The sequence below is a fragment of the Garra rufa genome, chromosome 1 (assembly GCF_049309525.1).
Source record: "Garra rufa chromosome 1, GarRuf1.0, whole genome shotgun sequence".
NCBI lineage: Eukaryota > Metazoa > Chordata > Actinopteri > Cypriniformes > Cyprinidae > Garra > Garra rufa.
In genome coordinates this window covers 19,996,367-20,023,858 of record NC_133361.1, presented here as the reverse complement: position 1 = coordinate 20,023,858, position 27,492 = coordinate 19,996,367, and the positions used below count along the sequence as shown (strand labels likewise).

Below are 27,492 nucleotides of genomic sequence, written 5' to 3'. Positions count from 1 at the left end.
CATATGTTTATAATCATATAATTGATTGCAAATTACCTTCAGACATTCAATGTAGGTAAAAGGTGATACATTTTTAATGATTAATGTGTTCAAGAAAATATACATCAGAATAACTTGCATGCTATTTTTCATAACATACAGTACATTCACTGAAAATACACAAATACATTCACTTGGCCTACATATAGAAAGATTCACTGCTGATCAGCCAAACATCTCACAACTGTAAAAAGATGTCTGTATATCGGACACAATGCAAATATGCTCCATATTTGATCACATACATTCATTCTTGTACACATACCAAAGGTTAACAGCCTCAGTGACGACATTAAATATATGTACAATATTGTTCAAATATGTGCTCAAAAATAAACATTTCAGTGTCTCTTAGATTGTACTAGCAGACACGACCTTATTAAAAAAGATTAAAGGATCAGGAAACCTATTTCTTACCCCCTTATTAGTTGTTGGGTTTTTTTTGCATGAAGGCTGATCGTGGCTTTAAATGATCTGTCGTATCAATACATTGGCAGTAATGTCCAAATATATAAGCTTTGTGATTGTTCAGAGGAAAGAATGCTGAACATGAGGACATTTATTATTGGTTTTTGATTGGCCCTTCATGTAGTGGCCTCAAAAAGTATATGAACACTTACATAAAACTTACAAACCTCTTTGCATTATACAAAATATCAAACCATCTAATGCAATGACATTCAAACATGGGTCACGATACTTTTTAGTGGCCACTCTGGACTCTATTTATGTCATTTTTTGCACTTCATTCATAAATGTTCCCTTAATAGTAAGGGGAATCATCTGTGTAGACAATCTAGGTGAAGAAGGACAGAGGCAAATATGGTAGAAACAAATAAATATGAGACAGAATAAATATCAGTTTGGATGATATACAGTACAGACACTTTAGCAGCACCTTGACATTCTAGTCTATAGTTTTGCTTAATTTGTATTCTGTACATATCTAGCATATGACATTACACGCTTTTTGCCTATATTTCACTGACACAGATCTCACAGGTTAACCTTAACGTCGCCAGTAACAGGGCTCCTATTTCCTGAACAATCTACTGAGCAACTCAGATTTGGCAAGACTTTACATTACAGGGTCCATATTAATATAATTGATTACAATAGCAAGAACAATCAAGATGCATAATTACAGGCTTCTTCACAAAATAATTGCATATTAAGAGCATTTTGATAACTGTTACACACATTTGATATAATCGCATTTTAAAAAACCCATTAAATCAAATACAAATGCATTGACTTGTTTCCTAGGGCGGATTTTCAGTTTAAAGTGTTTTGCATTTAATTTACATCAAAAGCTGTAACCACAATTTGCTACTTGCTATTGCTAGTATAGTGGAAATATTGATTCATCTCAGTGAATGAATGAACGGAATCGTCCTTGTTTACACAGATCCATTTGTTCAGTTTGTTCGATAAACGACTCTTGTTCTGTGTTGCTTCAAGACTGGCTTGGGTTCAAAACTTTTTAGGTTTAATGAATGCAATTACACAAATCAGTTTATTTACAGTGCTGGGTAGTAACTGATTACATGTAGTCTAGATTACCTAATCAGATTCCAATACTTGTAATTAGATTATATTATGTTAAAATGCTTATAATCAGATTACAGTTTTATGGATTACATGATTAACTGATAATTTGCAACCTACCCTACTGAAAAAGACAACCAGGTTGGTTTTAGCTGGTCATAGCTGGTATATGGCTGATTTTAGAGGGGTTTTGGTCACTTTCCCAGCCTGGCCAGATGGACCACCACCTAAAACCACCCTGACCAGGCTGGGAGACCAGCTAAAACCAGCTTTTTCCAGCTCAAAATCAGCTAAAACCAACCAACCAGCCTAGGCTGGTTTTAGCTTTTTTCTTTTTTTTTTTAGCAGGGTATACATCTGAATTTGGGGAGAAAAGCACATTTCAGTCAATTACACAATGTATGAAATAAATAATCAAGCAAGTTACTAAAAGTAATCCAAAAGTAGTCAGAATACATCGCCTAAAATGAGTAATCTTTTAAATTATTGACCACAGTTTTATCATGCAATTTGTAATTGTTAACAGACTACAGGCCAGATTTAATAACAGCTTGCGCCAAAGCAAACCGCCTTTTGGCGTTAAAATACTGTATTGACCCGAATGTAAGCCGACCCTTTTTTAAGATGAACCTTTTGTAAAAAGTCCAATCAAATCGGTGTATCTGATGTAGGCGGGCCAGAGGCGAGCTAAGCTGATGACGACAGCACTGCGACGTCCGGAATCATTTAGTAAACATTGAAAGATGGCTACAGATGAACACCAGTTGTTTGAAACAGCTTTGGCCGCGACAATGAACGAGTTAGACTTGGCTTTTCATTAAAAGAGGAACAGAAAACCGCGCTCGAATTTTTCAAATTTTTTTGCCGACTGGATACGGCAAGAGTTTAATCAATCAGTTAGCTCCGCTATGTGTATTGTTGTGATTGGTCGTGGCGTTATCCAGTTGCATGCAGTGAGAGTTTCAAATGCATGCTTGGTGCCGCCCCTCGAGTTAGGCCCTTTTCATTGCTCGATGCCAGACCCTTAATCTTAATAGATTAGTGTCTGGATTTTTCCAGGCTACAAATCTTGTGTTTTATGAAGAAAAAATTCTTGTTATTATTTTCAAATTGCATGTTTTCCTTTTTTTTTTTTTTTTTTTTTTTGAAAGTATGGTAAATACTGGTGAAATGTACCAGCAATCACATTTAAAAATATACACTTTTTGATATACCATAAAATAACAGGTAGGCTAACTCATCTAAATTATATAATCTCATAGTACCCTACCAACATTTTATTAACAGTAGAAGTGAAATCTTGTTGCAGTCTTCAAATCTAGGTACTGTCTTATGTTTTAAAATCATTTACAGAGAAAGTTTGGTCCTATCAGGCTAACATGACAGTCAAGGCTCATGTTGCTGTAAGCTTTTCTTTTTCTTTTGTTTTCCATTGCGTTGTTCTAACATTACTGACAAATATTACATTATGCATTTCTTGAGACACACTCGTTTTAAACGTATTTGGCGCCACCTATAGTTGTGGGTCTATTATTGACATGTCAAAGTCTAGACTCTGAATATAAGACGACCGTCTTTTCAGATGTATTTCCAAGAAAAAAAACATTGTCTTATATTCGGGTCAATACAGTAGTACTTTCAGGATTTTCTAAAGACTCGCCGTGAAGAATTCCCTGATAGCATACGTACATCTTGGAGATGTCTATTTGACGTCTGCATTTACATCTGCAAGACATAGTTTGCTCATCTGCAATACGTCTATGATACATTTCCTATCAGATGTTAAATAGACGTCTTTTAGATGTCTTTAAGATGTTTATGAATTATAATGTATGTAAAACTGACATCTTACAGATGTCTGCCAGATGTTTGTACACAGCAGATGCTTTCCAGATCAAGAGACCTTTAACAGACATCTTGCAGACGTACGTGTGCTATCTGGGTTAGCGCTGAAAAGGCGTGCACATGCCAGATACAACAGGTACATCTGTGAGATGTCTGTAAAAGATCACTTGATCTGGAAAGCATCTGCTGTGTACGAATCTTAACATCTTAAAGACATCTCGCTGAAAGACATCTGATAGGAGACGTCCTATAGACGTATTGCAGATGAATCTATAAAATCCGTCTTGCAGATGTCAAATAGACATCTCTTTGATCTATGTGTGCTTTCAAGGACAGTTATTTTTGCGACGACCTAGATAGCACATTACGTCTGCAAGTTGTCTGTTAAAGATCTCTTGATCTGGAAAGCATCTGCTGTGTACAAACATCTGGCAGACGTCTGTAAGATGTCAGGTTTACATACATTCTATTTCATAAACATCCTAAAGACATCAAATAGACATCTTGCAGATGTAAATGCAGATGTCAAATAGATGTCTCTGAGATGTATGTGTGCTATCAGGGGGAGTTTTTGTATATCCATTTGTAAGAGTTTCCCGCAGATGCTAAATTTATGGGAGGAGAGTATTAAAAGGAATCACGTAACATGTTTTGCCAACGTTTGCACTTGTCAAATGAATGGTATTTGTGTCATTATTTAACGCCAAAAAAAAGCATGCCATAAAGCTTGCGGAAATTTGCTCTGATCTTGGTAGATTGCACTGGTAATTGTGAAAATGATCTGGCTGTGTCTGTATTCTTGACAATCCCTAACTTGCCTTCATAGTAATAAACACATTGTTTAAATCTTGTAATATTTTAAAGCCTATAAGTGCAATAAAATTCTCTTCAAAGATTGACTTTTCATTCATAAAGACGACATGAAAAAAATGTCTTTTCATGGACAACAGCATCTTTTTAAGATGAAAATGACATGAAATTACCCATATAACCAGAAGATGGCAGCAGAGGATCAATCACTGGCTGCAGCTGTGTCTATTTTTTTCAAGACGTCTTGCTTTTTGATTAAGTATAAAATTACTAGTATAATAAATTGTAGTACTTTCACCGCACTGAAGTATATAGTATAGCAAGTGAAGTCATTAAAATAAATAAGCTCAGACACAAACAGCCTATAAGAGTGAATTATTTAAATACTTTTATGTAGTTCATTACAAATTGAATAAGTTAAATATTAATGGTATAAGAATTAAATAATGCACTCGATATGGATTTAAAATATTTTATATAATTGAATAACTACATATTTTAAGCTATTAAATACTGTAAATAGCCTATATTTAACCAACAAAAACTTGTTACTGCTGTAGTTTTGTTACTCTGAATTTAGTCTGAATCATTTAATGCACAGCTCTTTTTTTGACAACAGCTTGTCAGATGTTTGGTCTGGGTAATTACTGTCGATCATAGCAATGACTTCTGCATATTTAGCCCATTTACTCGCGTTTGTCATTCTTAAAACGCTATTACATGGACGTTCGGTCCTCTTAGGCAAACAAAACTTTTCTTCAATTGTGAATGGATTATGTAGGGAAAACGAGCAAAGTACACTCCTATTACGGCACAGTACAGTTGACCGGAAATGACTGAGCTGGCTTGTCTAAAACAAGGAAGTAATCTGTGCAAATGGTCAATTGTGCTATAATGCTAAGTTGCCTGTTTAGTAAATGTGGCCCTACAATTTGTAAAAAATCTCCCCAGCACTGCAGTTTTTACATGTTATAGATTTTTTACAGACCGAAAAATAGTCACAAGTTTTACTTAAGTGTTTAAGTCCATGTATGGAAGAAAGAATTCGTATGGAAGAGCATTATTAGACAGAACGTGTGACCTTGCAAACAAGACAAGTTGATATCTTCTGTCCATTACCCTGGAATTGAAATATGGAAGATTGTAAATGTGTAAACTAAATTTATCATCTTTAAGGAGTACGCAAGCATACACACCTCAAACTGCTCTTCAGGGCTTACAGACATGGACTAAAAGCCACAGTTTTTAAAATGGACGCTGTAATGGAAAGTAACCGTTTTCAGTCCTGAAAGACACCATTTGTCTCTTTTACATTTCACCACCAAGACAACACAGCATTTAGCATGCACTGTTGGCCCTGGTGTAATGAGACAGGTGGATACAGCCTTGTCTACGACAGAGATCATACATTTTTAAGTTGTCTACCTTATCTACGAACATGCTCCCCGCTGTATAGTTTAAATATATATGCACCACAGTTAAAGCACTCCAGATGGCAGCCTGTTACTCCACGCCGCAGTGAAGATAAATGAATGTGGTTTCCTCCAATAGCTCACTCTGGAGACAGCAATTGATTTTATTTGAAAAGCGTTCTCTTTTTCGCCTTCTTTCTTCTTGAGGCTGCCCGGGAGAGGACAAATGAGTGTGCGTACGTGTGTGGCAGAAGTTGAAAAGTCTTAATTATTTAGTGTTCTTCATTGTGATAGAAAATCTGTTCATGTACTGAGCAATGAGTGTCGACGTTGCTTAGAATATTGATTCAACCGATAAAGAATAATTCCTCTCTAAAGGTATATTTTTGCCGTAATTGTACACTTAACAGTCAGTTGCTCCAGAAGCTTTTTGCTGAAGCCGAAGTCTTTGCGTTTTTGTGATTATTCTTCTTCAGGCAGAAATAACGAAGCAGGTTTCCAGCACTGAGCATATCTAAAGGCTTGATTCTTTAATAAGAGCTTGTGCTGTTTGCGACCGGCCCTCAGAGACCAACAGCATATTAAACGAAAATGCCAGCATGTTTTTTTTTTTAATGTCACAAAGGGAGGGAGTGCTCTGTCTCTCTGCTGAGAAGGTGAGAGGGGAAGGGTGGCTCACATACATTAACATCTCGTTGGCTCCAGCTTTGAATCCTTTTTTCTTCATGGAAAATGTTGCTTTGGTGCGCATTCAATTGCAATCATGCTAGACAGTAGGGCTGGGCGATACATCGAATATTGTACATACAAATATAGGGAATACCATGTATTGTTATAATGTTAAAAAATGTGTTTATACATGACAAATATTTCTGCTGCTATGCAGGCTTCTTAAATGTTCCTGCACCCATATGTGTGAGTACATTTTGAAAAGCATCAAAGGTTTCTATTTTCAATGTTTAACAACATTGAGCATTATAACCAATCACACATGTCTGCTAAGCACTGACCAATCAGAGGCAAAAGGTTTCCGTTCAATCATGCTCACTTTCTGTATTCTACAAGCTCACAAATCATTTATGGAAGGCTGTTTTCACCACTGAACCAATTGGGAGTTTATATCTCATAATTCTGACTTTTTTCTTGCTATTCTGACTTTTTCTTCACAATTGCAAGTTCTCACAACTCTGACTTTGTAACTCGCAATTGCTAGTTTTTATCTCACAATTCTGAGAAAAATGTCTCAATTGTGAGAGAAAAAGTCCTTTTTTAATTTTTTTATAAATGTTTCCATAATTCATCACTAACAATGTGTAAATGCAATGTAAATAAGAGAATAATATAAATACAATACTTTTTTTTAACTAGTGTTGATTTTGCAGTAAACATTTTTTTTTCACGAGGGCCAAAAAACCCACATTTTTTAATTTGTCGAGAGCAAATGGAAAACTATTGATATATATAACGAATATCGTCAAACTTTGAAAAAATATTGAGGTGTACATTATTTATATTGCCCAGCCCTACTAGAGACGAGCTCTTTAAATCACATCAATATGTATTTTGGTCTTATTGGACAGTCATTGCCTGGAATGCGAGCAAGCCTTTTAATGATTTCTCTTGACTTTGAGTCTTTTTTGCATTAATATCTTGAAAGGCATTGGCATGTTATAGCTTAATGACCACTCCCACTTGTTTTTTTGCCAGAGAAAGAACCACATTTTGGCCTTAAGATGTCTCTGAACCTGACACTGAATCTTTCGTTGAGGCACTTTCCAACAAACAGATCGCCGCCTTCTGTTGATCACCAGTCGGGAAGGACTTATCCCAAGCTTGCCTGACTTAGTCGCCAGTGTTATATTGATACGGCATGACTTGAGTTGGCGTTCAGGAGGATATGCAGACTGGTTTGCCATTCTTGTCATACTGGTACACCAGCATCTTAATGCAGTGTGAGTTGGCTGGTGAGATCCAAGGGCTGCTGGTGATGGAGAAGTTGTGACTGGCGTAAAATGGCGGAGGCTGCTTCCTGCATCGGAAAAGGGCCTTTAGCACCGTGCCGGCCATCCTCCGGAAACGTTTGCTGATAAAGCAGTAAAGGAAGAAGTTGACGCCGGTGTTGAGAAGTGCCAGCATGTTCGCCACGTCTGTAACCAAATGCAGCAGTCTGGCCGGTCCAGGCATGGCCGGTTGTGCCGTGTAAAGGTGATAAAGAATCATGAGTGTGCGTGGCGCCCAAAGCACGGCGAACACTGAGGTGATGGCCAGCAGGATGGCCGTGGTTTTTCCAGTGGAGTAGCCTCGCAGACGGAAGCAGCTACGACGGCATCGGAGCTTTCGTACAATGATGGCATTGAGCGAGAAGAAAACAGAGCAGGGGAGCAGATAAACCGTTGCACAGTGGACCCAAACCAACACGTGCTGGCCTGCGCTGCTACTGCGGCCGCCAGCGCTTGCTCCCGGCAGCCCGTGCCACAGCTCCGGCCACCAGTAATATGGGACGCTGGTGATCAGGCACCCGGCGTATACCGCCAAGATCACTTTGCGAGTTCGGGCCGGGTAGGAGACGGTATGGTAGCGCAGCGGATGGCACACGGCGATGTATCGGTCCACGGTCAGAGGAACCGTGATCCAGATGGAGGTGTGGATGGAGGAGAACTCCAGCACCTGCACTGCTTTGTTGAGTGAGTGGGGCAGAGGCGCTCCGAGAATGAAGTCCTCCAACAGGAAGTCCACGAACACGATCAACAGCAGGACTAGGATGTCGGCTACGGCCAGGGCCAGTAGGTAGTTATAGGACGATTTCTGTCGCCGCAGCACCAGCTGAGAAAGGATGATCACCGTGAGGATGTTTGCTGTGGAGCATGAGAAGAAATGGAGACAGCAGAAGACAAGAGAGAGGAAGGGGTGGGTGAGAAGGTGTTGCTGGATAATAGCACATACAGGTGAGAAAATACATCTTTGTTAAACTTACCGGTGTAAAGAATGAGTCATACAATATTGCATTGGAATTGCAGTACCACGAGTACGAAATATAGCAAAGCCAAATTGAAAAGCTGCTCCATCTTTCTCATCTACCGCACAGACTCACTAGTTCAAAGTGTGGAAATCACAACATGCACACACATGAATGCGCTAATTTCAAACATGCTTTCATGTTTACGCACATGCATTCCAATGCATGCATGCACATGCATGTATGAATGCTAACATGCATGCATTCACATGCAAACACTTAACACATTCACATGAATCAACACATTCTAACTCCCAACTCGTCACAAATTGACGCTTGTTCAGGATCCTTTGGCATCACTTTTTAGCATCATTTTTTGACATGCAAGGTCCTCCATGGCTTTGAATAAAAACCTTTGGCATCAATATGCCGACGCGAAAGGCGTTGGGAATTTTATAGTCGTGCTAAATTTATATATATATTTATGCAACAGTTCTTTCTGATCCTCGAATCCGATTGGCTGATAGGAGTGTGATATTAGAGCAGTATCAGAACTCCAACAGCCGCTTCACAGTTTGTAATCGTATCACTCCGCTTGCGGTACTTCTTACAGCCAGTTTCATGGCGGACTCCCAAATCCAGTATACTTTTAAATTTATAAATATTACCGTTTTTGTGTTTTTCGGACATGTGGGCTCCAGTTGGTCAGCGGGCGTTCAGCTCTCATGAATCCGCCCAACAGCGCCTCAGCTTGACCAGATCTTTTGGAATTTATTGCTGGCTCTGATGTCTCTGTAGTGATTAAACATGAGATGTAGTTCATTTTGGGTATATCTAAAAGGCAGTCTAGGTCTCATTAATCTATTATTTGTTCTAGAGAAGATAGTTTTTATCAGAATCTCATGTTTATGTAAATTTAATGCTGTATATTAGAACGCTGCCTTTGTACTTTTCAACTGAATTGGCTAGGAACTTATTTGATAGCTGTTTTTGTTGTTGTTTATTAAATATTATTTTTCAATTATTGTACATAAACAATATTTCACATAAATAATACAATAATAGTATTTAGTTTTGAGAAACAGTGCATGTTTTTGTTCTGCAATTAGATGGCAACAAGAGACTGTTTTTAGAAATGAGTCAGCAGTGAAGAAGGAACTATGGCACTGGTCTCAAGCTCAATTCCTGGAGAGCCACAGCTCTGCACAGTTTAGCTCCAACCCTAATCAAACACACCTGATCTAGCTAATCAAGGTCTTCAGGATGAAATCCTGGTTGGAGCTAAACTCTGCAGAGCTGCGGCCCTCCAGGAATTGAGTTTGAGACCTCTGGACTATGGTGAAGACTATTACGTTACTTTTAACGCTTTTTTTTTAATGTTACGACAAAGATTTCCTCAGCAGACATTCAAACTAATTATCGTTTGCATTCAAACTAAATAATGAATGCTCTGTCAGATACAGTTACGTTAATCACAGTCACTCAGTTCAATGAAGCAAGTGACATTTTGGAATTAGTAAAGGAGGCTTAGGCTCCGCTGTTCAACTGTCAAACTTTGATTTGAATCTGTGGCAGAGGGAACTAGTTAGTACAAAAGAGGGCTTTTAAAAACAATTTGTTGTTATTTTGCTTATTTATTTTGCTGTCAAACTGTTGTATAAATGCAAAAATTATAAAAATGTAAATTCAAAAATTACCACCAGAAGAAGATTTACGTCAGCCTTGGTTGTGAAATGCAATTGGCCATTGTGTGTCTCATGACCGATTGCATCCTGCTAGAGAACGGGAGTATATTTTTGAATGAAATGTGAGCATATTAAGGGAGTGGGATTATTTTCAGCAATTAAAACTTTATGTTTTGCGCTCTTCTTCGCATATAGTGAGGCTTTAGAAGACATGGAATGCAACAAAAATTGTAACACTTTTAATACTGCTTCTTCATTAGGTTTAAGGGTAGGGGTGGGCTTAGGTGCTCCAACTAAATTTATATGAAATAATTTCTGTTTTTGCATGCAAACCTTTAAATTAAACCAAACAACTGAAAGCAATGGAGGACCCTGCACCAAGTGGTCCTGACCAAGGGTCAATATGTGGCGAGTCGGGAGTGAAAACACATGCATGTAAATGTATGTAGACAGATTTACATTCACGCATTCACATGCACAAACTCAAATTCAGCAAATACAAACGCATGCATACGTTCTCTCACACACACTGCAATTTAAATATGTTTGCATTCATGCATTTACATGCATGTTCTCATGCATACATTATTATTCATGTGTATGCATTAATACACACTCACATGCACAAACTTTCGCATACATGTTCATATGCATACGTAAACATGCATGTGCGTGCATTCTCACACAAACACACACACACTCAAATTCACATGCATGCATATACAGCCACATGTTCACAATCACACACACACACTTAGATGCATACATTAACATTCAGGTGCATGCATTCACACATACACACTCAAGTTCACACACACATGCACGTATTCACTCGTCGACACACATGCACACTCAAATTCACACACGTGCTGCCATGTACACAGATTCACATGCAAATCCAAATGCATGACAGAACTTGACCTTCTGAGACTTTGTCATTGTCCCTCTTCTTCCTGCCTGCCTGTGTTCCTTCACAGCTTTCACCTCTGTCTCACTGTGACCTTCAATAAAAACTGCAGCAGCAACATGTGCGCAATTACATCCAATCACTGGCGCTTATGCAGTGTTCTACATCCATGTCACAATAACCCGGGAAAAAGGCCCAAGGATACACAGATCCTCTAGCATCCAGTCTTTTCTCTTCTAGACTTTTCACTACCTTGCTTTCATCCAAGCCTGTATTGTTTGTGGGTCACGCACAAGCAGCGTGAGATGTACAGGCAGAAGAAATGACCAGCGATTGAAATGACCCCTCACTGTGATAAAAAAAAAGAGCGTGCACACTAAAGCCCTGCCTTTATTTAAGCCAAACAATTTAACACAGCGGAAGGGGACGCATAGAGGATAAAGCCTCATTACAAAAGACCTCAGGAAACATTCTGTGATATGTTAACCTAAAAAAAAGTAATTCAATAAAAGTTGCAGCACATTTCCCACCATGGCCTTTCTGTAGCCAATGGGCTGCTGCGTGGAGCGATATACTGGATGGAAACTTCAAAGTGTTTTGCACCCATGGTGTGTCTCTGCCTGTCTGACAGTCATTCGGGCTGCTAATAAAGATGGAATTGGATTACATATGCCAGTCAGGAGTCTGGAGAATCGCACTTCACAGTTGCAGAACATCAGCTGATTACAAATTACAAAGACTCCAACTTCAAACTCACACATACACATTTGCATAAACACTGGCAATCTCAGGCACACAAGCATCCTTTTTAATGATATATAGACAAACGGAAAGACAGGCAGAGATAGGTTTGATTAAAACATTTGCATCACATTTGAAGGATAGATGCAAGTTTTATCTTTTCAGAACACACACATTGAAAATTTGAAAATTAATATGTGGTTAGAAAAACAGCATACTACCCTTATTATTTCTGCAGTATAGAGTATGTACCCATCTTTTAATTATTATTATTATTTATTTTTTTTTGAGTGGGCATGGCCATTTGTAACTTTAAAGTGTGTGGTTTACGGTCTCATCCACTTCCAGCTGTTTTAACTATACAAAACATTTCGTTTTGCTGCTTGATATTGCAAACAGGAGGCACTGTTTGATAGACAATAATGGTGTGATGTTTCATGCGTAACTATCACAGGCATAAAACAAAACAATATCAAAAGGAAATATTTAACTGGTTTGGCTTAGAAAAATGGGTTAGGAATCCATCCATGCTGAATATACACAGCCTTGCAAAAGTATTCATACCCCTTCATTTTTTTTTCGTGTTTTGTTGCAGCATTATGTTAAACTGCTTTAAATTAGTTTTTCCCCACATCAATTTACGCTCCATACACCATAATAATGACAAAGCAAAAACCAGATTTGCTAATTTTACAAATGTATTAAAAATAAAACACTGAAATAAGTACATTGCATAAGTATTCACACCCTTAACTGAGTACATAGTTGAAGCACCTTTACAGCCTCAAGTCTTTTTGGGTATGATGTGACAAGCTTTGCACATCTGCATTTGGCAATTATCTGCCATTCTTTGGCACACCTTTTCACCTCTCAAGCTCTGTCAGCTTGGATGGGGGCTGGCAGACATTTTCTAGAGTCCTAGTTGTTCCAATCATCTTCCATTATGGATAATGGAGGCTACATGCTTCTGTGAACCTTCAATGCAGCAGATTTTTTTCTGAACTCTTCCCTAGATCATTGCCTTAACGCAAGTCTGTCACTGAGCTCTACAGGCAGTTATCTTGACCTCAGGACTTGGTTTTTGCTCTGATATGCATTTTCAGCTGTTAGACCTTTTCTGAGAGGTGTGTGCCTTTCTAAATCATACTCATTCAAATGAATTTGCCACAGTTTAACTCCACTCGAAGCAATATGATGCTGCAACAAAACAAAATGTGAAAAAAATGAAGGGGATATGAATACTTTTGCAAGGCACTGTATAGGCCGGGGCCGCTAAAGACCCAAATATGTAATAATGACTGGCGAAACATTCATGCATTTAAGGGTTAATGTGTTATCTTAGTTATGAACGCAATGATTTGTAGTGCAAACAGTTTTACCATTTCTTGCACTTCGTTATTCTTCTAATTATTTCCTTACGGCGGCTTATGAACCGGAAATCTGACACATTACCAGAAAACAGCTTACTTTCGCATTGAAAAATAAGGTGAGTATGCTGACCTGACTATCTATTTTCCATGTGATAACTGAACAGGTCTTGTCAGATTTATTTAATACATAGCCTAAATTAGATTTTTTATTACTAGACATTGTGCTTATATACACAAATGACTACCTTGATGAGAAACACAACACTGTAAGGAACACAACACGGTAAATGCTGTAAATAAACTCAACAAATCTAGCAGAGTCATTATAAAAACACGTAGCCTACATACCTATTCCATCTAACATCTATAGACAAGCTTCGTCCTCCACTCCTCGAGTTGCTTCATAAATCTGTATTTTTCTAAATTAAAAATAAAATCTCCTCACCAAAGGTAGGTTAGAAGACGCACTATAGTGATACTAAAAGCTTATTGGCTCTGAATTTCCCTCGTGACTGCCACTTTTTGAGAGCAAACGACATTACGTTATTTGAATATCCAATTTGACTAGCCAGTTTAGTAATAAGCCGAGTTTTGTTACAGCAGCTACCGCACGTTTTCAATCCTGATGAAGGGACAGAAGTAGCAGAAGATTTTTTGTGAGCCCTTCGAAAAGAAAAGCGTGGGGAAGAGAGTGTGCGCAATCACGGGAAGTGTGTGCACGTGTGCGTGGACGCCGCCGTAGGAAAGGCTACCAGGTTCATAATGATTATCGTATGTCTTTAATAGAGTATTGATGTCGAATTATTTTACAGTTTTGAATTCTGGCTTGTCTATTAATGCTCCAAAGGTACAAATTCGAGGGTACAGAACCTTCAGCTCAGTTCTAGCCACATGAATTGAGCTATAAAATTAAAGTGGCTCAATAAGATCATTTGGTTTTAGGAGGATTTGATGAGAGTTCATGTTGAGATCTTTGGCATTTGATTGCAGGCTTTGCTATCTTAGCAAATCCGAGCACAATTGAAAGCTGTTATGAAACTCGTGTGAGATTCTACTGGGGTCTTTTTAGCAAGAGGAAATCCAGAGATTCAGGAGACAAATGTCTCCTTTTGATGCCATTGCTTTCTAAAAGAAACAACTGAGATCTCATTTTAGATTTGTCTTTCCTACGGGCTGCACAAAACAAGCTTTCCAGTGTCAAACTCACTAACAGGATAATGAAGGTTATTTTTGTGTCTGAGTTCAGTGACAACAGCCTGAACTCTATTACAGCACAACTGAATGCTTTGAGTTCTTCTTCACATTACTATTGATTGTTTCTTGGCTTGGTAATGATATTTATTTTGAAATTCAATCACTCCTTTCTAATTTTCTGTGGTTTTTGATATTCCCTTTTTTTGCTGGGTAGATTAGGCTACTTACAAATTGTAGTCTGTTACTGATTCCAAATTACATTACATAAAAGGTTGTTAGTTACGTAATCCATTGCATTACACATTTTAGGTAATATAATCAGAATACAGGGTTTGCACTTACATCACAATTTGGTCAGTTAACCATATTGGTGATACTCGGATGTAAACAACAGCATGGATTGTATGGTTAATGTACAACTGAATACATTGTTTTGCTTATTTATGTTGTCTAAACCACAGAAAAATCTGCTAAATCATATAGGGACCCATATGGACTCTGCGCCATATTTTGACAGACTAAAGTTAATAGGTGGTATACGTACAAACCATATTAATTAAGATATTAGCCTAATATTTCACCTACAAGACTGGAAATGATAAGAACAAACACAAATGTTGTCGAGACCCTTGCCCTGGAAATTCTGGTTTAGTTTGGCCAACCACAAAAGCTTTTTGTTCCTCAGACAATATTTTGCACTATTTTTTAGGATAATATTGATATAAAAACACAAACAGAATGAATACAGTGCCTTGCAAAAGTATTCATACCCCTTCTTTTTTTTTCACGTTTTGTTGCAGCATTATGTCAAACTGCTTTAAATTAGTTTTTCCCCACATCAATTTACACTCCATACACCATAATAATGACAAAGAAAAAAACAGATTTGCAAAATTTACTAATTTGTTAAAAATAAAACACTGAAATAAGTACATTGCATAAGTATTCACACCCTTAACTCAGTACATAGTTGAAGCACCTTTACAGCCTCAAGTCTTTTTGGGTATGATGTGACAAGCTTTGCACATCTGCATTTGGCAATTATCTGCCATTCTTTGCCTCACCTTTTCACCTCTCAAGCTCTGTCAGCTTGGATGGGGGCTGGCAGACATTTTCTAGAGTCCTAGTTGTTCCAATGGTCTTCCATTATGGATAATGCTTCTGTGAACCTTCAATGCAGCAGATTTTTTTCTGAACTCTTCTCTAGATCATTGCCTTAACACAAGTCTGTCACTGAGCTCTACAGGCAGTTATCTTGACCTCAGGACTTGGTTTTTGCTCTGATATGCATTTTCAGCTGGTAGACCTTTTCTGAGAGGTGTGTGCCTTTCTAAATCAGACTCATTCAAATGAATTTGCCACAGTTTAACTCCATTCCAAGTGTACTAACATCTAGAAGCAATATGAATGCTCCTGAGCTAAATTTCAAGTGTCCCAGAAAAGGGTATGAATACTTAAGCAACGGGATCTTTTCAGTTTTTTATTTTTTAATAAATTTGCACAAATGTTAAAAACCTTTTTTTTGTAGTCATATTTTTTTTTTACTGTAATCAGTAATCAAACTAAAACACCAAAAAAGTGAAATATTGCATTTGTTTACCTGCATGTCATGTGATCATTAATGTCAGAGAACCATGAACATGCAAATGTGTTATTTACGTATTAACTTCAAGTAGTATAATAATGTGAATTTGTACATTTTTATGTGTTTAAAAGACAAAAGCCTTCCAAAGATGTGTGCGAATAATATGCAATCATCTAATCAATAAAAAGTAACTGTAGTCTGATTACAAGTATTTTAAAATGTACATTTATATAATTATACTGTATAATTTGGTTACAAGTTGTTCATTTTTTTAAATTTGATTGCGTAATCCAAATTATGCGTAGTCAGTTACTACCCAGCACTGTCAGTTTCAGATGTTTAGTTTTTTTTCTAGTCTTAAACTTTTCATGTTTTAGTGTTTGTTTAATTGCTGACATTTGTTTCAGTGAGTCTTAAAGTTACTGGTTGTTTATTTGAGATTGAGTTCTACATATTAACAATTTGTGTATCTGTTCTTGGCTGTGTGGATCAGTTTTCAGTCTTGCAGACGTCATATCTAAGCGTGTTCATGTGTATCGGAGCGTCACTAAGACTACAGTCCGACATAAAATCCAGATTCCCTAAATCCCGCTCACAACTCCCTTTGTTTGACTTTTTCTTATCCTCTTTATTCTTCTTTTTCATATTCTACTGTCCATTCCGCTTTTGTTTCCGGATTTTCTCTTTCACTGATTAATCTCTCCAGATGCCCCGCTGAGAACGTACTTTATTTAGACAAACAAAAGGAATCCATTGTGGCCTGGAGGTTGTACATTTCCTGACATTTCCATTTAGCTGTGGTCAACACCATAAGAATATTGATTTCACCTGTCTTTGCAGGTCTCTGAGGCCCAGAACAGGAGCAACCGATCGTAATACCTCAGTTTGCTTTGAATCTACATGTTTGCTTGTGTCAGACTACAATACTAGAGTATTGCTTACAGTATATACTGCATTCTGCATGCTGTTTTTCATGAAGTAGTATATACAGTGTTTGGTAGCCATTTAAAACAGCTCTATACTACTTTGTTGCCACATGACCTTACTGTGTTGGAAGTTTTTAAACATTTCAAAAGTTTTGTCAGTTTAAATAAGTAATGAGTCGATAAAAATATGTCATGCATATTGTGTACTGCTAAATTGGAAACATCACCAATCACCATCACCATTTGTTGTTCTTGGAAATCTATTTGTTCTGAGTGTTTTATAAAGACATAATGCACATAGAGTTTCGTAGCTTGTAAAAACTGAGCAAATGGAGACTTTTGCTGAAGACTCACATGTGTGTCTTCTAGAGTTTAAGTAGAGATCTTCGGAGTGTCTCAGAATTTGACAAGATACATTCTTAAAAATAAAGGTGCTTTAAAATGTTCTTCACAGCAATGCCATAGAAGAACCATTTTTGGTTCCACAAAGAACCATTCAGTCCGAGGTTTTTGTAAATCTCTTTCTTACCTTTTTATAATCTCAAGATCCTTCTTTCGCCACTTAAGAACCTTTTGTGAAACAGAAAGGTTCTTCAAATGTTAAAGGTTCTTTATGGAACCATTTAGGCAAAAAAGGTTCCTCTATGGCATCGTGTGAAGCACCTTTATTTTTAAGAATGTTCTGCAATGAAGCCTGCAAAAAGTTTTCAGCAACTCTCCCCTCAAAGTTTTGCCTGACTTGCTGATTGCCTGACATGAACACAAAAAAACGCTCACAAACACTTTCCTCACAAAGGCGGTGAGCTCTCAGAGCACCCTGGATCATTTACCTAAATTGAAAATCATTGGCTTCACCTCTCAACTGGCGAATAACACCACCAGGGTAATGTAGAGCCGGCGAGAGGATCGTTACTGCGGATCTGTGACCTTCCAACACACGTGATGTTATAGTCAGTTTCTAGATGAAAACCCTTCATCTTCAATAGAACCAGAAGACATAAATCAAACAGTCCTTCGAAGTACAGCCTTCGGTGCGAGAAGGCAATGAAATAAGACCAACCTCTTCCAATTAGTGACCCTAATGAGCCTCACCTCCAGCGATCAATCGAACAGGCATGAGCTCATCTGAACACACTTGTTTCTGTGGTTTCTACACTTATTTTCTGATTTAGCGAAATTGGTCAAAAATTGCCATGCAGTTCACAGCTCACAGTTCACAGTAATATATTGAATTGCATAATTAATTTTTGGATACCATTTAATATCTGGGTTGTGTTTTCTTAGATTATTATTATTTTTTTTTAAAGGATATCAAGCTTCTACAACAACTCACAGCTGAACATTCTTGAACGGTCTTTGACATTAAAAGCCTATTTCCTGTATTTTGCTCTTTTAAAGGAGTAGTTCACTTTCAGAACAAAAATGTACAGATAATGTACTCACCCCCTTGTCATCCAAGATGTTCATGTCTTCCTTTCTTCAGTCGTAAAGAAATTTTGTTTTTTGAGGAAAACATTTCAGGATCTCTCTCCATATAATGGACATCTATGGTGCCCTGGAGTTTGAACTTCCAAAATGCAGTTTAAAGGCAGCTTCAAAGGGCTTCTAAATGATCCCAGCCGAGGAAGATGGGTCTTATCTAGCGAAACGATCGGTTATTTTCTAAAAACACTTATAATTAGTATACTTTTTAATCTCTACACAGAGTATGCACAGAGCTAGACAAGATGAGCATTTGAGATTAAAAAGTATATAAATTGTAATTATATTTTGAAAATAACCGATCGTTTTGCTAGATAAGACCCTTCTTTCCTCGGCTGTGATCGTTTAGAACCATTTAAAGCTGCATTTTGGAAGTTCAAACTCAGGGGCACCATAGAAGTCCATTATATGGAGAGAAATCCTGAAATGTTTTTCTCAAAAAACAATTTCCTTACAACTAAAGAAAGAAAGACATGAACAATTTGGATGACAAGGGGGTGAGTACATTATCTGTAAATTTTTGTTCTGAAAGTGAACTACTCCTTCAACTATGCACAGTTAATTTTTTGCAATTAGCATTTGATTAGTTTTGTTTCACAAAAGACCTACTGCTATACAGTACTTCTACTGTTAAACTACAGCATGTTTTGAAATTCCTAATCATTTGCATGGAATTTTAGAATTAATTGAAATGTCTACATGGAATATTTGTGTGTTAAAAACATCATTAAAACTCCAAAGTCCTAATATTTGTCAACAAGTGTAAAACTGCGAACAAAGCCTGTCACTCCTCACCTCTTTCCTCTTTAATCACACCTGCTCTTAGTCAGCCTTGCTCTCTCTCTTTTCAATCTCTTTCCATCCGTTCTCTATGCTTTTCTCACTTTCTGTGTACAATGCCTTTGAGAGGTTTCACTTCTCCACCTCTCCATCTCTGCTTGTTTTATCACCTCCATCTACCCAAATCACTGCCAGGTGTGATGACTTTCACACAGCGATGAATAAAGACGCAAATCTCATCTCATCACGCCACTATTTGTCCCAGCAACCCGTGTCGGAGTCGAAATTCAAGCTGCTATTTAGCAACTGAGCAACAGAAAGACTGCCTGCCTTCGAAAGCAAATGAAAATATTTGTGTAAACTGCTCAGGCTGAGTGCATCGCTCAAGGGCTCGGCGATTCATCTCAATCTGACAATGAATCATTCCACTGTAACTGTGCCACGCGGCATCCGACCTGAGAGAGAAGCTTCGATTAACATGTTCGGCACACCTGCAAATAATACCATTAGTCATAAATGAGCAATCAACCTCCAATTGTGCAGGGACCAAATATAATTTCAGTGTCCAGGAGGATGAATATTAAACGCTTGAGGCCAATTAATGCGACCACTACTCAAGACATCTAATGTATCATCTGTCTTGCTCCCCAGGTCATTCCAGTTAGAGCCGGATCTAATTTCAGCATCTGTGGAATAACAGGTCTTTGTTGCTGATGTATGTTGTGAGACACTGAATTCTGAATGTCACTGATGACCTTTGGAAACAGTGTTTTTCCTCAGTTTTGATGCCAACACGGCTGCGTCTCACAAGGTTACAGACCGTTTGGTCAAGGGTGCTACTAAATAATCAAGATTAAGTGGGACAAGACAAAATTTTAATAATCTGCATAAAAAACCTCTACTGATCGGCTACAAATGTGATACTCTCACCTGACCAGACAAGTTGTGCAATAAAACATGCATTGTAACTAAATAATCAAGGTTTTAAGAATCTGCATGAGCCACAAATGTATATTTGGGAAACAATGACCTCCTCTCATCCCTTAAACACTTTGCAAATGCCCAGATAAAAACATGCATTGTGCACTAAATAATCAAGATTTAAGAACCTGCATGAAAAAAGCTACAAATCTGGTACTAATCTGAATACATGGTGTAATGCACTTCACACATTTATATACAAAGTCATGCATAAAAACATGCATTGTACACTTAATAATCAAGATTAAGTTGGACCAAAACACACATTTAGACACAAACGACTCAAAAATGTAAAAAAAAATCTACAATGAAATCCTTGTATTGATTGAACACAAATGTGAATTCCGGTGACAATGCGTTTGCCTCAACCCTGTGGACTTCATTGTGCACTAAATAATTAAAATTAAGAATCTGCTTGAAAAATCTGTACTGATTGGCCACAAATGTGAATTCTGGGGATATTACACTTCTTTGAACCCTATGCACTTCATATATGCACAGAAAAAAAAACATGCTTTAAACATGCATTGTGCTCTAAATAATCAATATTTTATGAATCTGCATGAAAAGCCTGTATTGATGGGCGCAAATGTGAATATTGAGGGTGAACTTCATGAACACAAAGTCATGCATAAAACATACTCTAAATAATCAAGATTTTAAGAATCTTGTGAAAAACCAGTCTTTCACAAGATGCACTCTTCTCACCTCTGTGCACTTCACAAATGCACAAAGTCATGCATAAAAGCACTAAATCATTGCAGATTGCCCATAAATGTGAATATTTGACAGATAAAAACATGCATTGTGCTCTATATAATCAAGATTTTAAGAATCTGCATGTAAAAACCTGTATTGACATTTACAAATACGAATATTAGGAATGATGCACTCTTCTCTCCCCATGCACTTCACAATCATGCATTAAAAACATGATTTGTGTGCTAAATAATCAAGATTTTTAGAAAAACCTGTTGACAGGTACAAATGTGAATATTAAGGACGATGCACTCTTCTCACCCTTGTGCACTTCACAAATGCACAAAGTCTTGAATATAAACACTAAATAATCAAGCTTTCAAGAATCTGCATGACAATTAGTGCAGATCAGCCACAAATGTAAATATTTGGCAGATGAAAACATGCAATGTGCTCTAAATAATCAGGATTTTAAGAATCTGCATGTAAAACTCTGTATAGACAGGTACAAATACGAATATTAGGAATGATGCATTCTTCTCGCCCCATGCATTTCATAAATGCACAGACAAAGTCATGCATTAAAACATGCATTGTGCACTAAATAATCAAGATTTTAAGAATATGCATGTAAAAACTTGTAATGATGGACACAAATGTTAGGTAATATTAATAACCCTTATGCACTTCATACATTCATATGCAAAGTCATGCATAAAAACATGTATTCTGCATTCAGTAATCAGAATTAGGTTGGACTAAAGACGCAGTTTTAAAAATTTGCAGTGAAAAACTTGCAGTATTCACAAATGTGAATTTTGGAGATGATGTACTCCTCTCACCTTTATGCACTTCATACATGCACAAAGTCATGCATAAACTCATGATATGTGCAATAAATTAACAAGATTTTGAGGAAAAACCTGTTGACAGGTACAAATGTGACGGTGCACTCTTCTCACCCCTTCCCACAAAATCATGCATAAAAGCACTAAATACTCAAGTTTTAAAAAATCTGCATAGAAAATCAGCCACAAATGTGAATATTTGGGGCGATGCACTCCTCTCACTCAAATGCACAGATAAAAACATGCATTTTGCTCTAAATAATCATAATTTTAAGAATCTGCATTTAAATATCTGTATTGACAAGTACAAATATGACTATTAGGGATGATGCACTCTTCAGTGACTTCAGTCATGCATTTAAAAAAAAAAGAATTATGCCTTGTGTACTAAATAATCAAGATTTAATAACTTGTAATGATGGGCACAAATAGTCAACATTTATTACCCCTAAGAAATTCATATTATTTATATGCAAAGTCATGCATGAAAGCATGCATTGTGCTTTAAATAATCAAATTAGGTTGGACAGAAGACAAAATTTTAAGAATCTGCAATGAAAAACCTCACAAATGTGAATTCTGGGGACGATGCACTCCTGTCACCCCGATGCACTTCACATATGCACAGACAAAATCATGCATAAAAACATGCACTATGCAGTAAATAATCAAACTTAGGTTAGACTGAAGACAAAATTAAAAAAATCTGCAATGAAAAATGTCACAAATGTGAATTTTGGGGACAATGCTATTTTCTCACCCTTATGCACTTTATATATGCACAGACAAAGTCATGCAAAAAAACATGCATCGTGGACTAAATAATCAAAAATAGGTTGGACTGAAGACAAAATTTTAAGAATCTACATTGAAAAACAACAAATGTGAATTCTGGGTACAATGCAGTCCTGTCACCCCTATGCGCTCATATATGCAAAGACAAAGCCATGCATAAAACATGCATTGTGCACTAAATAATCAAAACTAGGATGGACTGAAGACACATTTTTAAAAATCTGCAATGAAAAACTTAACAAATGTGAATTTTGGGGATAATGCTATTTTCTCAACCCTATGCAGTTTATATATGCACATAATCATGCATTAAAGCATGCATTGTGTTTTAAATAATTAAAATGTGGTTGAGCTGAAGACAATATCTGAGTATAAAAAACTTAACAAATGTGAATTTTGGGGACAATGCTATTTTGTCACCCCTATGCACTTCATATATCATGCATAAAACATGCATTGTACACTAAATGCTCAAGATTTTAAGAATCTGCGTGAAAAACCTGTAATGACTACAACGGATGCTGCGCTCCTACCACTATTCAATTCACAAATGCACAAAATCTTGCATAAAAGCACTAAATAATCAAGATTTCAACAATCTGCATGTAAAATCTGTTCAGATTGACCACAAATGTGAATATCTGGGGTGATGCACTTCTCTGTCTTCATGAAAGGACAAAGTCATGCATGAACACATGGATTGTTGCACTATCAATACAGAAAATCTTTCTTGTGTCCTTCTTACCAGGCAGGCCGAGGCACAGCAAGGAACTGTAGTAGATGACAGGAAACTGTCCGAGAGGGCAACCGCGAGGACTCCAAGAACTGGAGTTGGTGGACAGCACGGTGAAGATGTGGCTGTGCTCCATGGCCTCTCTGCCCTCCTACAAGCTCCAGAGAGAAGACGAACCACAGCCGGACCGCAGGACACGCAGAGGAAGAGCCAGCTGACACGTGTGGGAGCCAGAGGATGACTGCGCGGCAGAGAGACACAGACGATGAGAGGCGATGAAACCGGCGATGTGATGGGAAGAGAGGCAGGGATGTGAGGAAGAGTGTGTGTGTGTGTGTGTGTGTGTGTGTGTGTGTGTGTGTGTGTGTGTGTGAGAGAGAGAGAGAGAGAGAGAGAGAGAGAGAGAGAGAGAGAGAGAGAGAGAGAGAGAGAGAGAGAGAGAGAGAGAGAAAGAGAAGGGGGGGGGGGTTGCGAGCTGGTGGGAATGAAATCTGGAGAGGCATGAACGCAAAAAGGGTGAAAATAAGTGAGGAAGGGGGAGGGGGGCGTGAAGGAGAGGAACATTGGGAGAGCGAGAGGCGTTAAGTGAGGAAGAGACGATTGGTGTTGACACCACTGAGAGGTGATTTCTGTGCTGACACACTCGTGCGTCTGAAGGGCGACCCAGAAGTAAATAAGAGCTGTAGCATGACTCGACTAGTTCACACCAGTTACACGTACAGTGCGTCCACGGCACACATGGTGGACATGGCTGCTAGCTATTTAGCATTTTTGGAACTTGTGAAATATGTCATTATGTTGGGAAATATTAAAAGCATCCTAGATTTATTTGTATTATTATTAAAAAATATTAAAATAATTTTGTCATCACAAACTTTTATAAAATAATACTAACAATTAACTATTTACCAATACTACTTGTCAATACAGATTATTAATAACTATTTTTATTGCATTTGTTTAATTTTTTTTAAGAATATTGGGTAGAAACCAAATAATATGAAAACTATTAGTTATATATGTATACCTTATCCACCTTTTTCTTCAATGGAAGTAAGGATATGGGCGAGACTTCCGGTTCATTAGCTGCTGTAGGGAAGTAACGATATATAACAACGTGCAGTAAATGGTAAAACTGTGAGCTCATAATACATTCAAATGCATTAAAATAATATGGTAAGACACACCAATTTGCAATATCAAGCTGCAAAACGAAAGCAAGACCCATAAAATTTTCTAAATGTAAAAAAAAATATCTATCTATATATATACAGTTTATATATATATATTAGGGGTGGGCTTAGATTAATTTTTTTAATCTAGATTAATCTATATTAAATCTTGGAATTAATCTAGATTAATCTAGATTAAAATGGCTAATTTGAATTCTACTGAAGGCATTTTCAGAATATGTGTGCTACCCAAATAATGACTAAAAGTAAGTCTTCGAGAACGGGCCAGGTGGCGCATTAGATCAGGCGCTCATCTCCTGTTTCCAAAATGCATCACAAACTGCTTGACAATTGCATTTACAACATAATTACCTATACAAACTTGTGTAACCAAGACAAGTACTTCTGCGCAAAAGGCTGCGCGACGTGCGCGTTGCCGGTAAATACACAGACGCGCACGGGCATGGATTTCTCCGTTCTTCGATTAAACTGCGTTGCTTTTAGAAGCATCAATTCAGTTGTTGCATATAGTTTAATGTCTTTATTTCGGGATTATCAAAGTAAATTATAACTCAAACTTGAGATTTTACTGGGGCACAGCAGATTTTCACTGGGACACGTGCCCCAGTAAAAAGGGTCTAACAACGCACGCACCTGCCCTGAAGCGGCTTCATAACTGCATCCATGTCTGCACGTCTCATTTGATGTGGTAATTTCACAGAAGATGAAGACTCGTTGCCGCCTCCTACAGTGCATTTCGTATAGGTATACGTCATCCGCGCTAAAATATCAAAGTGAAAGTCATTATATTTTACGTAGTTTAGACCCAGCTCCCAACCCAACTTTGAGAATAGATTAACGGCGATATTTTTTTTATCGCCAGATAAGAGTCTCACGTTAACGCAGCACGTTAACGCCGATAACGGCCCACCACTAATATATATATATATATATATATATATATAAAGAGGTTGAAACACCAAAGGAATATCAACATTAGCTGGATTTTATTTTATTTTTTGTAAAAAAAAAAAAATTTCTTTAGTTATTTTCATTATAACTCTTGAAAAGTATTGTATGGGCTTCTGTTACATTCAAGGTTTATTTTATCATAAAGTCGTATTTTATTGCTTATTTAATATTATCTCTAATTACAAAATTTTCTTAATAATGTTCCGATACCACTTTTTCCAGAGTGAGTTAAATGCTGGTACTTTCATTTTTTGTATACAAATATATTTATCGATATGATTACCAATACCTGTAGTTTTACTTGGTAATTTTCAAAATAAATATTAGGTTACAGATTATTAATAATACTCATCTAAATGCATTTTTTCTTTTGTTTGCTATCAATTTTTAAAACAAAAATTATTATATTATTTGATATAATAAAATAATAATCCAAATTCCTTCCCTCTTGCTTATATATATTCTATGTATGTAATTTTTTTTTTTTTTTTAATTGAAATTTATACATAATCTGGAAACTGAAAAAATAAGCTTTCCATGATTGTTAGGATATGACAATGTTTGGTCGAGATAACTTGACACAGACGTCTCCCAGAAGATAATAAGACGATGTACAAGAGGCATCATTGTGGAAAAAATCATGACTCATCTTTTATTTACATTTGAACAAAAAGTGGCATGTCCAAAATTATTCATACCCTTCTCAATAATCAATAGTAAAGCCTTTATTGGCTATTACAGCAATCAAACGCTTCCTATAATTGCTGACCAGCTTTTTGCATGTCTCCACTGGTATTTTTGCCCATTCATCTTTAGTGATGAGCTCCAACTCCTTCAGGTTGGAGGGTCTCCTTGCCATCACCCTGATCTTTAGCTCCCTCCACAGATTCTCAATTGGAAAATTCTCAAAAGTCAGGACTCTTGCTGGGCCACTGCAAAACGTTAATGTTTTATCCTCTAACCATTTCTTCACCATTTTGCTGTGTGTTTTGAGTCGTTGTCATGCTGAAATGTCCACCGGTGCCAAGTTTCTCTGCAGACTGCCTGATGTTGTTGTTGAGAATTTTGATGTATTGCTCCTTTTTCATGGTGCAGTTTACTGTGATTAGGCTCTCTGGTCCACCGGCTGAAAAACACCCCCAAAACATTAGGTTCCCAGCACCATGTTTGACAGTGGGGATGGTGTTCTTAGGGTTGAAGACTTCTGCCTTTTTATGCCAAATGAAGGCTACATCATTGTGGCCAAACAATTCAATTTTTGTTTCATCTGACCATAAAACAGAAGACAAGAAGACTTCTTCTTTGTCCAGATTAGCATTTGCAAAGGCCAAGCGGGCTTTTGTGTGCCTTATCTGGAGAAGTGATGTCCACCTTGGTCTGCGTCCGTGGAACCCAGCAGTGTGCAGTGTCTGTTGGACTGTCTGCCTTGAGATGTTGCCACCAGCAGAGCCCAGATTAATCAGGATGGCCTTGGTGGTGATCCTTGGATTCTTTATTACCTCTCTCACTATCCTCCTGGCCAGCACAGACGTCACTTTTGACTTCCAACCACGTCCTCTGAGATTTTTCACAGTGCGGAACATCTTGTATTTTTTATTAATACTTTGCACTGTAGCCACTGGAACTTCAAAACATTTAGATATGGTCTTATAGCCCTTTCCTGACTTGTGAGCAGCCACAATGCACAGCTGCAGGTCCTCAGTGAGCTCCTTTGTCCACAAACAAACAGCAAAGAGCTTCTATTTTTCACCTGTTGAGTTGATTAAAATTAATTAGGTTGCTTTAGAACAGCTTGGACTATTTGGAATGGTATAGAACTTTGGATTTTCCCATAGACTGTGACAGTTTGAAAAGGGTATGAATAATTTTGGACGTGCCACTTTTTTGTTCAATGTAAATAAAAGCTGAGAAATATTTTTTCCACAATGATGCCTCTTGTACATCGTCTTATTATCTTTTAGGAGAAGCCTGTGTCATTTCCAGTCAAAAAAAGCTTGCTAGTTGAATAAAAG

General features: G+C 37.4%; 1 protein-coding gene across 3 annotated transcripts; it reads right to left on the bottom strand.

Annotated features, from left to right (window-relative positions):
* Nucleotides 1–7,541: 7,541 nt before the first annotated feature.
* Nucleotides 7,542–23,551, bottom strand: gpr139 (G protein-coupled receptor 139). Of its 3 annotated transcripts, none has more exons than XM_073848395.1 (3): nt 23,349–23,551; nt 19,106–19,108; nt 7,542–8,509 (listed from the first exon to the last, which is right to left on the bottom strand). In XM_073848395.1, the coding sequence occupies exons 1-3, from the start codon at nt 23,470–23,472 to the stop codon at nt 7,542–7,544; spliced, it is 1,095 nt and encodes a 364-aa protein (XP_073704496.1). In that variant the 5' UTR covers nt 23,473–23,551. The 3 variants fall into 3 exon arrangements, with proteins under 3 accessions (XP_073704496.1, XP_073704513.1, XP_073704505.1); XM_073848412.1 differs by lacking the exon at nt 19,106–19,108 and adding an exon at nt 11,217–11,219 and having other exon boundaries at nt 23,349–23,481; XM_073848404.1 differs by lacking the exon at nt 19,106–19,108.
* Nucleotides 23,552–27,492: the final 3,941 nt, after the last annotated feature.

What these genes read in the sequence shown, in the direction of transcription:
- gpr139 (XM_073848395.1), bottom strand. Translation starts at nt 23,472, where the DNA reads ATGGAGCACAGCCACATCTTCACCGTGCTGTCCACCAACTCCAGTTCT.